Source organism: Halyomorpha halys, unplaced genomic scaffold (genome assembly GCF_000696795.3).
Source record: "Halyomorpha halys isolate HHAL.00 unplaced genomic scaffold, Hhal_1.1 Scaffold777.1, whole genome shotgun sequence".
Classification (NCBI taxonomy): Eukaryota; Metazoa; Arthropoda; class Insecta; order Hemiptera; family Pentatomidae; genus Halyomorpha; species Halyomorpha halys.
Window position 1 is genome coordinate 433,954 of NW_027107689.1, and position 15,949 is coordinate 449,902.

Genomic DNA, 15,949 nt, shown 5'->3' on the forward strand with positions numbered 1-15,949 from the left:
TTATTTAATTTTAATGTACATATCACATCCTCCACCCTATTTGTAAATTTCGTTCCTACTTTCATTTGTCACTGCAGTGCCCTTCCCTCCTACAAATACCACCTATCTCTTCACTTTCCATCCATCGAAAAAAAAATTAAAATTATTGTTCTGGTTTTCAACCAAAATTTGTAATTAGATAGTAATTAGAATATTTTCCTTCACTGACCGATTGTTAACTACGAATAGAGGGATATAATAAAACAAGTATACATAATACAGCAATTTTTATCTTTCATTCAACATATTTAAAATCATATATACAATATTAAAAATATATCCACAACATAAAAAATGACTTATCGAATTTCATAATTAAACCTTGAGTCAACGAACAATTGTTATCTCAAGTTAATAAAATAGCTTTTACAATTTTTATTACTTTTGTTAGTTCATTTATAATGAAACTTTTATTTTTATTTTATTACAATAACTTAAATTAATACCCGTTGTTAGTGATTGTACTTACAATTAAATATTTTAGTTAAGTATGCTTTAAAACAAGTGACCTAAACATGGATATAGAAGTTATAAATATTATAAGTAATTATTTGATCCCAACAGTTTTAAAAGAATCAGGAATAGAAAATTCTGAAAACAACACACCTCAGTTATAAAATGGAACTTTAAACAATATATTTATATTTATTCTTTCAAGCAGATAATTTTTCTTTTACAAGAGACAAACATTTTTTCAATTTACTCTGGTCGGGACTGTAGCCGATGATGATGGCTTTTGTGTGAGTAAGTGTTGGCAGGCCTCGAAGTTCTCCTTCTGATTCGTAAAGGGAAACTCCGTTTTCTTTCAGTTCCGGAGCTATTTCCTGAAAATATGTTAAAAATTAGTAATGTGCATCTTTATTTAGACCTGGTATTTTGTAAATAACATAACTTTTAAATTAAAAAAAAAAAAAAGGACAAACTACTAACTCGAAATTCTCATACAAAACTGGAAAGACAGGAAATTGCTCATAAATCCGGACCATTGCAACACTTACCAGGATTAAATCTCATGAATCGTAGGGAAATGAATGTTAAATTGACTGTCTAATTTCTCTCTTATCAAATCAAAATCATCATCCTTACAATTCAAAATTCTTATTGCTCCCTACTTTGTCACAAATAAAATCATCCATAATGACCTCAATGTTCTAAATATTACCAATCTAGCCCATAAATTATAAACCTACTAGTTTCTAACCTCTTCATTACCTCATAATCCTCTTAGGCATCTGAAAAGAAGATGGTTTCAGAAACTTCTATTCTAGAAATGCTATTGGAGTTCTACCAATGGTTAAATTCTCCACAAAGCTATATCATGCCATCGTAATAGAACTTGTATTTTCTACTTGTAGTCTATTTATATAATGAAGTTATAAATTTCAATAAATAAATAAAAAATTTGACTGATACAAAATTATATTTTCAACACTAATTTCTCACCTTATCATATGAACCCTTAAATGTCTACATATGTTTTATTATCAAATGACAGGCCTACAATCTGGTTATAGCTTTATTTAGATTCTGTTAGCCAGATTAGATACAATCTGGTTAATATATATAATTAGAAAGCAAGTTGTTGGCTTGGGAAAGACGTGTTTTGCTCAGAATCTAAGGCCAAGTGTTTGAGCATGAAAAATGGAGAATCCGCACTACTGAGGAGTTGCATCAGATGTACGTGGAACAGGATTTAGTGTCAATTGTGAGAGTGAGGCAAATCAGATGGGGTCAGGTAGCAAATATGTCCAAGGAATCAGTTCTCAAATGCTTACTCGAAGATATGGTCGCAGAAGACCACACTTGAGGTGGCTGGATGAGTGGAGGAAATTTTGAAAAAGATGGGCATCAGAAGATAGTGGATGCGTTTTCAGGTTGGAAGAGAGAGGGAGAGAGAAGATTATAATAGAGGCCCAGGTTCTTGTAGGCCAGTAGTGCCAATAAATAAATAAAGCCTACAATCTTGTTAAAAATAATTGTTTACATCTCATTATTACTAAAAATAAAATATAGATAAATATATACTATGAATGAATTTGATAATTAACTAAAAGAGAAGAAAGGTGAAACATTGTTCAAGATTGAAAACAAACTCCCAGAAATAAGAGTGCAGTGTAATCTCGGTAATCCAAACTAATTACTGCAGGGATGTATTTGGATTAATGAAAAGTTTGGATGTTAGAAAGCATTAGATAAAATATTGTAAAAAATATATTTTTTTTTTACATATTTTATTGGAAATTTGACAGTTTGAAGTTTTTAAAAATTAAGCATTTTTAAAAAAATTGTTTTCTTTTACATCTCCAGTAATGCTAAGTGATGATTTAATTTGTTAAAATTATAACATTGTTCATTTATATGTGCAAAAAATATAATAAAAAAAAAAAATGAGTTCACCAACAAAGTTTGTATTATACATTTTCTACTATTAATTAAATTAGTTTTACAGAATAAAATGATTAATACAATAAATATTATGTATTTCTAATTCAAACAAAATTTATTATGAACACTTCATAGGAATTAGATTACCTAAATTGTAAAAATTTCCACTTTCAATTTTTATGGTGATTACAATAACTTGCCTATACATGTGCACTTTTATTTGAAAATAAAAATGGTATTGCCTGCTAAGTTTTTTTTTTTTTCACACTGGAGTTTTCGGATTACTGAGATTATATTGTAGTTATATTTATTTATAATATACTATTGAAAAGCTAAATATTTTAGAAAACTTAATGTCAAAATGTAATTACAGGAGGGTGACAAAAACCCTTTCAGATAGAAACAGTATGTATTAATTAGTAGTTTTTAATGACTTTGTTGTTTCTTCCATCTATAATTTCTATTTTCACAAACTCTACTTGAGCATAAATCAATTTTGGCTTAAATAAAGATTTATAAAGGTCTCAAAATAATTTAATAAAAAAATTAATAAACTTTATTGTAGACAAATTATATAATAAGTTTATTCCTGGAAAATTATTAAAATTAAATCTTTACCTTCAATCTCTTATTTCTTTCTACGTCCCATGTGATATCTTTTTCAGGTACTTTCTTTGACCTGAGAGCTTTCAGATCCCCATCCACCTCTTTGTATATGGCTAGAAAGTCTGTTTCTAATCCATGGTGCTTAGCCAGAGGTTCATAACCTTCAACTAAATCCAAAGAGAGATAAGAAAAGTTTTCTTTAGATCTTGAGTTTGACTGTAAAAAAAAAAAGAAAAAAAAAAAGGAGTGATTAGTAAGACACAATCCATATATTTATGATTAATATACAAACCAATATAATATAATGTGGAGAACCAACCAATAGGTTTGCTAAAGTATTTTTAGTATTTTATGAGTATTTATGATTTTAGTATTTATGATCTATGAGGAAATGATTAGGGGTATAGTCAGTGAAGAACACAAATAAGTAAAATCTATTTTATTAGTGCCAATATTTTGGTCAGAATTTCAGGCCTTCATCATTGATAAGGAACTATTCTTCTAACTCCAAGGACCCAGGTTCGAATCCGATTGTGACAGATTATTATTTATTTTGTTACTTTCGCTGTGAATCAACTATGTGGGTTCGGGAGCCCTCTGGGGCCTCATAAAGTGAGTACCCTTAATTGGGAAAAAATCTGGTGGTTGAGAACAATTCTGTCCAAATCACCTCCTTGTACAACAGTTGTTCTACTAGTAACAGTACTGATTCGTCATGGATTATAGCAGTACAGATTTATTTTTATTATTTTATCTTGAGCCTAGTAATTTTTTTTTAGATCTGAAAGAAAATATTGTCCAATGGCACTTACTTTAAGATGTTTTAAATTATCAGAATTTTTTTTTTTTACCTTATAATCATCGATCCATGCTTCAAAAGTATCAATTGCCTCTGTGAGGTTATTTCTCTTATCCTTGTCTGTAGTTCTTCTGAGGATAACTTTTGCTCTGTTGTACATAGAATTAATAATTTGGTACTGATATGTAATGTCTCTTCCTTCTAATAATCTGAAAAAAAATTTTATATATTTTTTTTTAATTCTGTCTGTATTTATTTCATTCATTCATTCATTCAAATGTATGTGAATTTGAATGAGATGGTCAGGGTTGCAGTCAGAGATGGGCAAAAATTAACTATAGATAAAACTACAGCTAAAATTGTCATGGATACGACCCTTATTCTTTAATGAACTATTAATAAATAAATATTGTATCCATGATAATTTTAGCTATTAGTTTCATCTATAGCTAATTTGCCCAACATAGGTTGTAGTCTAGAAGAAAAAATATTTTTCAACTATTTATTTATGCCAACATTTCAACTCAATCTCCACCCATCACAGCAGCTCTGATTAAAACCTATATTGTGGGTCAAAACATTGACAACATTTAGTAGTTGAGAACTACTTTTCCCTTAATGCCCGGAACCCTTATCATCTCCTTCAATATAATAATTTTCTAACCTGATAGTCTCTAATGCTTTCTCCTTATCCTTGAAACCGGCACCTTGGAAAGTATTTTCATTTGTTTCACTTCCAAAAAGTTGACCGTTTCCCCATCCATTCTTTTCTGATCTCTTTTCACTTGCTACTTTCGGCATTCTGCAAAAAACAATTAGGTTATTCAAAGTAGACTAAAAATTACAAAATCTGAAAATCTTTATATAATATCTCTCATTAGTAAAACAATGAAAGATGTATTTAAGACAGAACATCAAAGATTTTAATATAGCTTATTTTTAAACTAAAATAAAAATATAAACTTCATTCATTATGACATAAAGTAGTGTATCGCTTGATAATAAAACATTTATTTATCTAAAATGTTGGTTTAAAACTCACTTTTAAAAAAAATTGTTAACTAAATTAATTAATGATTTTGAATAGACAGAATCAAGTTTTGCAAGTAGGAGAATATTGCCATGTGAAAAGTTAAACATAACTTCTGCTGATTAGCATACATTTTCTATGCTATGTGAATCTATTTAACATCTAAATGGTGAAGTTTTCTTTTTTCTTTCTTTCATAAACACAGAATCTGTTGACAAGCTTTTTAAAATTACTTATTCAGTTATTTACATTATTTTTCCAAATGCCTTGATGGCAATTGTTATTCAATGGGTCTCAACTTAACTATACTTAGTTTTCTGTTAGTAAGTTTTATTATTCTGTTTACTGTAAAAATAATTTTCTAGATTTACAACAGTTGGCTATGATAAATCAGATAAATTGATTAGAAATTAAAAAAAAAATTAAAATGTAGAAATAATTGTTAATCAATAAATAAATTGAATATGTAGTAAACAAACCAGAAATATTCATCAGAAAAAAAAAAAAGTTAATCATATAATTGCAACTATTTGTATTTGGCTTTGCTCCAGATTATATACAGAATGAGTTTGACTCTAGAATAGTAAATCATGGTTTCAAAATAGGAATGTGTAATCAGAACGAATTTACAATTCTATCTAACACATTTTTTTTTTAATAAGTTTGTAACAACAACACTTTTTTCATTAAGAATAAATATATTTCTACAATATTTACACATTTTTTAAAAGTGGTATAGTAGTAGTAGTTAAAAAACTAATCCACAATTTTTTTTTGGAAGATCATTGATTGACTGTGTGTAACATATAAAAGCAAGATGGTCCAGGTGTGGTAAAAAAAAAATTAAGTAGTTATTAAATTATTTATTGTAAGCCAACATTTCGTTCCACTTTGCAGGGCTTCATCAGGGTTAAAATAGATTCAAACAACTAAAATAATGTGACAAAGTAAGAGAACAAATATATATATATGAATAAAATACAAAAATTAAATTAAATTAAAAAGAGTGGTTACAATAAATATAGTATAAAGATTAAAAGTCAGATTGATTCAATCATGAAGGCCCCTATCCTGAAGGTCTTCTCATCCCCCTTCAGTTCACCGCTATTCAGTAAGGTGGCTATCCTATTTTGTTTATCATTTTCCTTTTTTCTAGACCTTTATTTTATTCTCATTTCTCTTGTTTTCCATCTTTTAGGGTATAATGTATTTTTATTTTGTATCTACTTTTTTTATTTGTTATAATTTCCGTTTTTTTAATTGTCTAATATTTTTTGTAGGTCTTCTTTATTTATATTTTTCACTGTACATCTTACTTTTTTTCATTAATTTACTTTGTTCATTTTTGTATAAATTTTCACATATTTTAAATTATATTTATCCACACCTTAGTTTACTTTTCTTTCATGTTATGTATTATTACAATTATTTCATACATATAACATTATTTTAGTTGTTTATATTCCTTTTAGCCTTGCAAAGTTGGGGTTCACAATAAATAGTTTAATTACTATTTGAGTTTTGTTTTACCGCACTCGGACCGTAGAGCTCATTCGCACCATATTTACAATAAATAAAATGATTACAAACTAAGAAATAGAAGAAAAAAAATTAATTAAAAAACAAATTTAAACTTAAAGTAAAATAAAATCTTTCGAATATTTAATTTTTTTAATAATTAATATTTCTTCAGTGAATGGTAATATTCCAAACATGTTCCAGCATGAAGGGGAATATAATGGTACAAGAGCCCAAGAGAAGAAAAAAGGCAGTTATTTCACTCCAATTTTTGAATACTTTAATCAAAACTATGTATAATTAATAGTCAAAATTGATGAGTCTGCCAAGTATAGGGAGGGGAAATAAAAAATGGTGGCTGTTTCAAAGCGATAAAAAAAACTAATTTTTCATTTGGAGCTCTATATTTTAAAAATTAGGAACAACACAAGAAAATCTAAGAGGACGTCATTTAAAGAAGAGTAAATTAGCTAAAATGCAAGCCCTGATAAGAGTTATTTACGTTAAATAGTTTTCGAGATATAGCTTTTTAAAAAGCAACATTTCATAAAAATGTTGTATGGGACGAAGATCAGTAGTTAGTGAATTCATTTTGAAAAATGTATATCTCAAAAACTATTTGACGTACAGATGTCTATTAGCACTCAAATTAAAGCTAGCTTAATGAGCTATAAAGTAGTTCATGACGTTTATTTTCGTAGGAGTAGTAGTTTTCATGAAATTTGCTAAAATAATTTGATTTATAGTTGTTCGGACAAACTTTCATTTGGCAAATTTATATTCATCTGTAAACATCATAAAAACTACTACCCCTACGAAGATAAGTGTCATAAACTACTTTATAGTAAGTTAAATTTCCTTTATTTTGAGTAATGGCAGACATATGTGCGTCTTATGGGTCTAGAGATATATTTTTTTCAAAAATCCAACATTTTATACGAACTACTAGAAATTAACATTTTGTGAGTTTATTTCATCGAATAAAACTACCATTTCTACTATGATAAACATTATTAAATATTTTATAGTAAACTTAACTAGGTTTAATTTGAGTGCAGACATACATCTGTACGTCCAATGGTTTCTGAAATAAAGTTTTTCATAAATCAAACTTATTGTCCAAACAACTATAAATCAATTTATTTTAGCAAATATCATGAAAACTACTATTCCTACGAAGGTAAAGGTCATAAACTACTTTATAGTACATTAAATTAGCGTTAATTTGATTGCTAATAGACATCTGTACGTCACATAGTTCCTCAGATATAGATTAACAAACTACTGATATTTCAGTACATTTTTATGAAATGTTGCTTTTTAAAAGACTATATCTCCAGAACTATGGGACGTAAATAGCTCTATTAGGGCTAATATTTCAGAAAATTTACTCTTCTTTAAATAATGTTCTTTTAGATTTTCTAGTGTTGTTGTTAGTTTTTAAGATACAGAGCTCCGAATGAAAATTTAGAATTTTTTTAAGGTTTTGAAACAGCCGACATTATTTATTCCCCCTACCTATACTTGGCATACACATCAATTTTGACTAGTAATTATACATAGTTTTCATTAAAGTAAACAAAAATTGGGGTGAGATAACTGATTTTTTCCCCCTCTTGGGCTCTTATACTGTTTGTTTTTGTGTACGTTTGCACCATCATGTGACCCAACCGAAGCTGAAATCAGTTCTTTATTGGAATTATCTCTGTTTGGTATAAATTAGAATTTAATTTATATCGAATTAAAAGAACAAGGATCAATTATTTTCTGAATACAGAAATGACGTAATAAATAGTTGAGAAATTTAAGGTTTTGACCCTGTCCCTGTGGTAATTGAATCGTGGCAACGTCCCTGCCGGTATTAACCCAAATGTCAAAGAATTTTCGGGTGTTGATATCATAAGTATAAAATGAAAGGTCACATCTTAAATCATCTGAAAATTTTATGGATGCTAAATACGAAAATACGATAAATTCCTTAAATAATTTATTGTTTCTTTAATCTTCGTGAGTGGGATTCTAATTAGTGAAATGGGCTTTTGTAAATAATGTAGTGAAGTCAGGCGAGGTGAAGGACAAACCTTGAAACGGCCTTCCTGTAGCTTTGACCTGGATCCATCGCCATGGCAGCTGCAGGTAAGATCGACATGTTAGATTAAATATGATCCAAAATTGCTTCCGTTCTCGATTAAAAAAACAAAACTGGCATAAGAAACAACCGACGTACAATGAAGTTTCCTCCTAGAGGATCTTCAACTATCAAAATAAAGCCTTAACAATATAAACAATCTCAATGTTCTTCCTTTTAATCCTTTGAACTATATAAACAAAAACGGGAATTTTTGTTAAATATATCGCTGCTTTGTTTAAAATTCAAAAACTGTATAGTGTTTTATAAATGAATAATATTAAAAAGCGAGAATATTGGCTGTTATAAAAAGAAAAAATCATATATTTTTCTTCTAGGGGATAATGTTTTATTATATAGTGTAACAACCAATCTTTTACCTCAGAGGTTTTTATATACAATGATATATATTTACAGTACAGTGGACTCTCCCTAATCCTAATTAAAACCAATTGGGATTCGGATTAGCGAAAAATTCGCATTACTGAACAGAAAATCAAACAAAAAATCAAAATATTATTACAATAATTAATCATTGTACAAAAATTTATTTTTTTAACGATTTTCTTGTGAACTAATCTGAAGTTTTTGTTAGTTATTTGTTACCAATTGGTCACAATTAGTACCAGAGCCGGGAAGAAAAAAAGGCTGTTATTTCGGTCCAATTTTTTATTACTTTAATGAAAACTATGTATAATTACTAGTCAGAATTGATGAATCTGCCAAGTATAGGTAGGGGGAATAAAAAATGGCCGCTGATCAAAACATTAAAAAAAAAAATTTCTTTCGGAGCTTCATATCTTTAAAATTATCAACGACACTAAAAACCCCGTCAGAAATCATTTAAAGAAGAGTGAATTTTCTAAAATATGAGCTCTGATATAGCCATTTATGTTGAAAAGTTCTCATGATAAAGCTTTTTAAAAAGGAATATTTCATAAAAAATGTACTGAAGTAGTTAGTGAATTTATTTTGAGAAATCTATATCTCAAAAACCATCTATATCACCTAAAAATGTCTATTAACACTCAAATTAAAGCCAATTTTATTTACTATAAAATAGTTGATTATGTTTATCTTCGTAGGAGTAGTAATATTTATGATATTCGACAAGATGACTTTTAAAAAATTGTTGATTTCCAGCTGTTTGGACAAATGTTTTGACTTATGAAAAAATATATCTCGGGAACCATAAGACCTACAGATATCAGCCAGCACTCAAATTAAAGCTAGTTGAATGTGCAATAAAATAGTTTATTACACGTATCTTCGTAGGGGTAGTAGTTTTCATGATATTCGAATATGAAGATGAAATATGCTCATTTAATTTAGTACAAATCAATTTATGTTAGTAAATATTACGAAACCTACAACTTCTACGAAGATATATGTAATTCACTACTTTATAGCACATTAACCAAGCTTTAATTTGAATAGTGACAGACGGCTGTATTTCAAATACTTCCTGAGATATTGTTTTACATATGTCTAAAAAGTCTGAACAACTAGAAATCTTTTGTGAATTAATTTTGTCAAATATCACGAAAACTACAACCACTAAGAATATAAAGGTTATAAACTATTTTATAGTACATTTAACTAGATTTAATTTGAGTGCTAATAGACATCTGTACGTTGGTTGGTTTTTGAAATATAGATTTCTCAAAATAAATTCACTAATTACTGATTTTTCATGAAATGTTGTGTTTTAAAATGCTTATATCTTGAGAACTATTGAACGTAAATAGCTCTATTAGGGCTTATATTTTAGCAAATTTACTCTACTTTAAATTATGTTGTATCAGGTTTTCTAATGTTGTACATAGTTTTAAAGATATAGAGCTCTTATTGAAAAACTAATTTTTTTAACGTTTTGAAACAACCGCCATTTTTCATTCCCTCTAAGTATACTTGGCAGACTCACCAATTTTGACAAGTAACTATACATAGTGTTCATTAAAATAATAAAAAAATGGGGTGAAATAACTACCTTTTTTCCTCCCTGGCTCTTGAACAGTCTAGCTCAAAAACGAAAACTCGTTCAAAATAAAATTACATATTTAATGCTGGTCTATGTCTGGGATGTGACAGAAACTTTTTTGTTAAAATCGACTTACCAGAAGTGCCACCTTGTAGAATCGATTTTTCACATTTTTACGATTTTCTCAAAAACGGCTCTATTTCGAATAAACTCGTTAAGTCTATGTAAAATTATTTGGTCTTTAATATCAGACAGGTCTTGTCCTCGAAATAATCTGATTAGGCTTAAATAAATGCTGATTAAAAAAAAAATTATCAAAAGTACTTTTAATTTTGTTTATTACAGATCATTAACCATTTCACATATCTGTTAGTAATTAAAAATGGATAAACATGAACTATGACAGGGTTTGATAATAAACTTCGGCAGATAAGAGGAAAATTTTTTTTCAGGTTGAATACATATTTAAGAGTAGTGGTATAGACTTATTATATACCTTTAGAAACGAAAAGATTTTAGAAAAAATAATAAGTAACATATAAAGTCCTAGAAGGTAATAGAGAATGAAAATATATGCATAAATGAAAGATCTGTTCCAATGACTTCTAACATGCCAGATGTATAACATTTGCTGATAACATAATTATTAAATAATTACATTTTTTTATTTCACTTATATTATACATGACCCTTTTACTGATAGGATGATTAATTTCATAGAATCATTCTTAGGATTTTCAATATTGATTCTATAACAATTGAATATTGAATAATTGGTTAGGAGCAGAATGTACATTTTATAGTTTTATTCTTGTAATTCTTCCATACTTTTTCAAAAGAAAAATTCTAAAATTTTACAACAAGAAATAATATTTAAAGTATTTTTCTGAAAACTGTTGAAATTTTAATAATTCAAACTGTAAAATAAAAGGAATGTTTGGAAAATTAGTACAGAAAAGTATTGGCACTGTGAGAAATATAAAAATATCTGAGCTGAAATGAGCCATGATTAATTTAAACTTTAGAATAGGCTGGTAAGTGAAAGTTTCATACTTATCAAATAATATAATAAGTATATGTAATTTTTAACTCATCTTTAAAAATAAATTTTAAAAAATATATTGAATTAACAATATGAAGCTTAAGTTATTTTTATATAATCATAGTTATAATATATCATCATAACAATAAGTTATTAATTATTTATTGTGTGATGTTGGGAAATAGGCACAAGCAATGCAATACAATTAAACTGCATAATTTTATAGCTCAGAATTATAAATAGCAATGACAGGGAGGTAAGGAATTCAGGGGCAGGAATCTAGAAGCAACTAGATTCTAACTTCTTGGGTGTATTGTGGTCTTATTTCAGAAATTAAAGATCGATATTTTCTTTTTTTTTTTTTATGGGAAAAAATTTTGAATGTCTGAAACAAATTTAAAGCTATTTAGCAAAATATAAGAGCAGAACATAAAACACTCGATGGTATAAAGCCTATGTAATTCAACTATAAGCATAATATTATCCTTGATAATACTTAAATATTTACAGTATACAAAGTAAATTATTGTATACAAGGTATGGGAATAAATCTAAATTTGAAATTTTTTCAGGAAATGCTAAAAGAAATATAACTAAGATTGTTTTTTTTAAAAAACAATTTTTGATTGATCAATAGTTTTTAAACTAAATACCAAATAGATTTTAATATTATTAAGCAATTCCAAAAATGAAATTCAATAAATTTAATTTATTCCGGATTTTCTTTCCTTGGAAGTCGTTTGTTTTTGTTTATTGATGAGTAGTGAATAGCATTGTTTAAACAAATATATTAATTTTAAATAATGTGACTATATGACAATATTTCAGATAAGAAATGTTATGCACTTAACATAATGAGGAATATTGGTACATGAACATGAGTAAGTCTACAATGTAGTACAACAAATATAGAATAGTAATAATTTTCTAAATGAAAGTTTTTTCACCTCCATATCTTAATAAATGAATTTATACCATTCTGCAACGAGAATTTAAGAAAATAAACCAGGAAAAAACCTTAAATTTTTTTATTAATTATTAAAATTTTTTTTAACTTCACTAAGGGGGGAGGTGCCGTGTTCTCGGACCAACACACATTTTATATATAATACGCCTGTTCATTTAATTGTACTACTCGTTGAGTTCAGATTGCATTATTCTTTTAATATAGTGTATATTATTTTTTTCAATAAGCAGGAAAAAAATTAATTTTAAGTATTTTTCCCAGCATTTCAATCAGTACTTTAATTTTCTATGACCTGTTTTTATTATTTTACCTTATATGTAAAATAGAATAATACAAGGTGATCATATCTAATACATAAAAATGAATATTTGTTTGTTGGTACTTTATACACTGCCATACCAATCATCCAATTGTGATCGGACTTTTGCTAAGCATTTTTGGTGCATAGCTCAAAAAGTATAAATTTTTTTCATGGTTATTATATGCCAATCAATTTTTCTCTTTCTGAACAATAAGAGAAAATATTACTAATTCAATTAAATGATTTTTTATATACTAAAAATTAAAAAAACATAATGAGGATTTCAGTAAAGGTCAAAAAAGTTTTTTAGGAAAAAGTAAATCATATTCGTTTTTAGCATCTGGTAGTGTTAAATAAAATATTACATGGTCATCACTAAGAACTTTTTTTATATAATAAAGAGATGGTTTGTTAACACCTATCATTTGAGATAACAATCAGTGAATTCGATGTACTATTTATGAAAATGTCATGAGCGGGAGCAGTACCCAATGGCACCTTTTCCAGGCGTGATATAAAATTTAAATATTCGACAAGAAGACACCTCATCCAGCTCCTCTTCAAGCTACTACTGACATTATTAGGTATGATTATTGTGTATATGGCTGATCCGTATATACTTGTAAACAGGTGGCATGTGAAGGTGAATATATAAAGGAATGTTGTAATTGTGTTGAATGTTTTTAACAGAAACAATTGAAGTTTGCTAATGTGTCTTTTACGCAGACCCAAATATTTGCAATGTGTAGGTCCCAATTGGTTTCGTTAAGTGTAAACATTCAATTTCTGAGTGTTTTAATTTTTATTGTTTAGAAAGGAGTGGAAAAAGAAGTTTTCTTCCTTGATTTAGTGTTTGTCTCTTTTTTCTTGATATGTGGAATCGAATGTCATTCTTCAGTCCAGTATCATTCCATAGATGTGTACAATGTCTGCCTGTGAAATGTGCATATAATCATAGAAACCAGGACATATTAACAAAATTTATAATTAAACATTAACATGAAATATAACTTTTTAAATAACTAGGGGGATACTTCCTGTCTAAGTCACTGCGGACCAACCCCCACTTTACAAATTATGGAACTGTTCATTTAATTGTACTACTCATTGTTCAAAGGGTATAAATGTACTTTACATGAATCAGTAGTAAAATATTACAAGGTGATCTCTCAAAAACTTTTTTTATAAAATGGATGGATAAGTTTAAATAATTTTTCTTTTTTTAAGACAAAAAAAAATTATATTTTTGCAAAAATTATTTTAATTTTTGTTTTAACAAAAATTTAATACTCCTCTGAAGATCTTAGATAAAACGTTTTGGTAAGAAAGCCAAACATTTTAATGACTTATGTTCTTTAATCATACCATAAGTCCATTTTTAATTATGACTGATGATATGACGGCTTTATAGCCAAAATTTTGCTTTACAAGTAAAATTAGATTGGATTTAAAACATTTTGAATGAAAATTGGATTACTGTTAATAGGAGTAACAATAAAAAAATATTGATGTAATAAATATAAATGCTGGATAGTTTTTAGCAAGTAAATTAGGTTGAGTAAATGAAAAAAAAAATTGAAAATTAAAACAAAACCATTATAATTACATTAAAATCACAACAACTTTAAACTTCAATGTCTATATCAACTTCATTGTTTCCAAGCTATCATAGCTTGTCATTTTATTCACTTTCATAAATATATTATTTACCCTTTAGATATCATAACTAACAATATATTTCACCAAGTTTCAATTCATTACTTAGGAAAACTTATGGTATGTTACATTTCAGAATAATATTTTAAAAGTTACATTAGAACCATCGTTGAATTTCGAATGTGTTCTTTGACTGCATTGTAAGGCAAAATATGCTGCGAGTCTTTTTCAATTATTACTTCTTCCTCATTAACACCATCTTGAACTATTATAGCATCACTTAAAGCTTCCTTACTTTTGACAAAAACAAAGGCATTTAGATCAGGCGATATTTCTAACTGCTTAGAATTCAGTTGCCCCGTGGGGCCTGGCATATTTTGACACAAAGATTTGAGGGCTTCGACAGTGATAGTGGTGTATTCTTTTAAGAATTTCATCTCTTCAGCAGAAAGCACACCTGGATTTTTGAACAAACTCAAAGAGTATGTTTCTATCTTTTCTAAACGAAATCTGAGATAAGACCTTATTAGATACTTGATCCGTTCTATTTCTTGTTTGTGAATCAAAGAACGAAGGTCTGTATTCTCTAATTGACTTACATTAGCTTCCATTTGTTCAACCTGTTCCATCATAATTTCAACATATTCAGTTACATTTGGTAATAACTCAGGGCAAAGCTTTTCGTTGAGCCAGGCCTCTTGAATAACATTCAGAACCGCCTGTGCTGTTATTTCACTTTCATCTTCGTGGTCCATAATTTCATCCATTTTAAATAAATAGATTAACACTCAACACTCAAGAAACTGACAAACTTAAACTGTGAGCCAAAACTTGTGTCGTTCAGTAATGATAACAGCACTCCAAACAGGTTAAGTTGATCCGAAATTCACAAATCATAATATGTTTAACTTCGAATTCTCTTCTTCATTAGACCTAAAAATAAATGAACAAAAAGTGACAATACTTAACCAAAGAACGTAAAATACAAAATATTTGTTAGTGATTATTGTTTCTTCCAGGCAATAAACATGGCAAGACGTCTGGTCGTGAAGACAAGATGTTAGTACTAGAGCCGGGAAGAAAAAAAGGCAGTTATCTCACCCCAAATTTTGATTACTTTAATGAAAACTATGTATAATTACTAGTCAAAATTGATGAGTCTGCCAAGTATAGGAAGGGGGAATAAAAAGTAGCGGCTGTTTCAAAACCTTAAAAAAACATTAATTTTTCATTCGGAGCTCTATATCTTAAAAACTACCAAAAACACTAGAAAATCTAAAAGAAAATTATTTAAAGAAGAGTAAAATTACTGAAATATTAGCCCTAATAGAGCTATTTACGACCAACAGTTCTCGAGATATAGCCTTTTAAAAAGCCACATTTCATAAAAATGTACTGAAATATCAGTAGTTAGTTAATTTATTTTGAGAAATCTATATCTGAGGAACTATCTGACGTGCACATGTCTATTAGCAATCAAATTAAAGCTAATTTAAT

General features: G+C 28.0%; 1 protein-coding gene across 3 annotated transcripts in view; it reads right to left on the reverse strand.

Annotated features, from left to right (window-relative positions):
- Positions 1 to 251: 251 nt before the first annotated feature.
- Positions 252 to 15,949, reverse strand: part of LOC106686094 (DNA replication complex GINS protein SLD5) — a 23,216-nt gene continuing 7,518 nt past the window's right edge. The window contains exons 1-5 of one of the 3 annotated variants that reach the window (XM_014429223.3): positions 8,459 to 8,605; positions 4,494 to 4,631; positions 3,882 to 4,038; positions 3,043 to 3,246; positions 252 to 863 (exon numbers count right to left, since the gene is read on the reverse strand). In XM_014429223.3, the coding sequence (XP_014284709.1) occupies positions 693 to 863; positions 3,043 to 3,246; positions 3,882 to 4,038; positions 4,494 to 4,631; positions 8,459 to 8,526 (738 nt within the window). In that variant the 5' untranslated portion in view covers positions 8,527 to 8,605 and the 3' untranslated portion in view covers positions 252 to 692. Of the gene's footprint in view, positions 864 to 3,042; positions 3,247 to 3,881; positions 4,039 to 4,493; positions 4,632 to 8,458; positions 8,606 to 14,371; positions 15,386 to 15,949 lie in introns of those variants that run through there. The other 2 variants (XM_014429224.3, XM_014429225.3) reach the window with 2 other exon arrangements.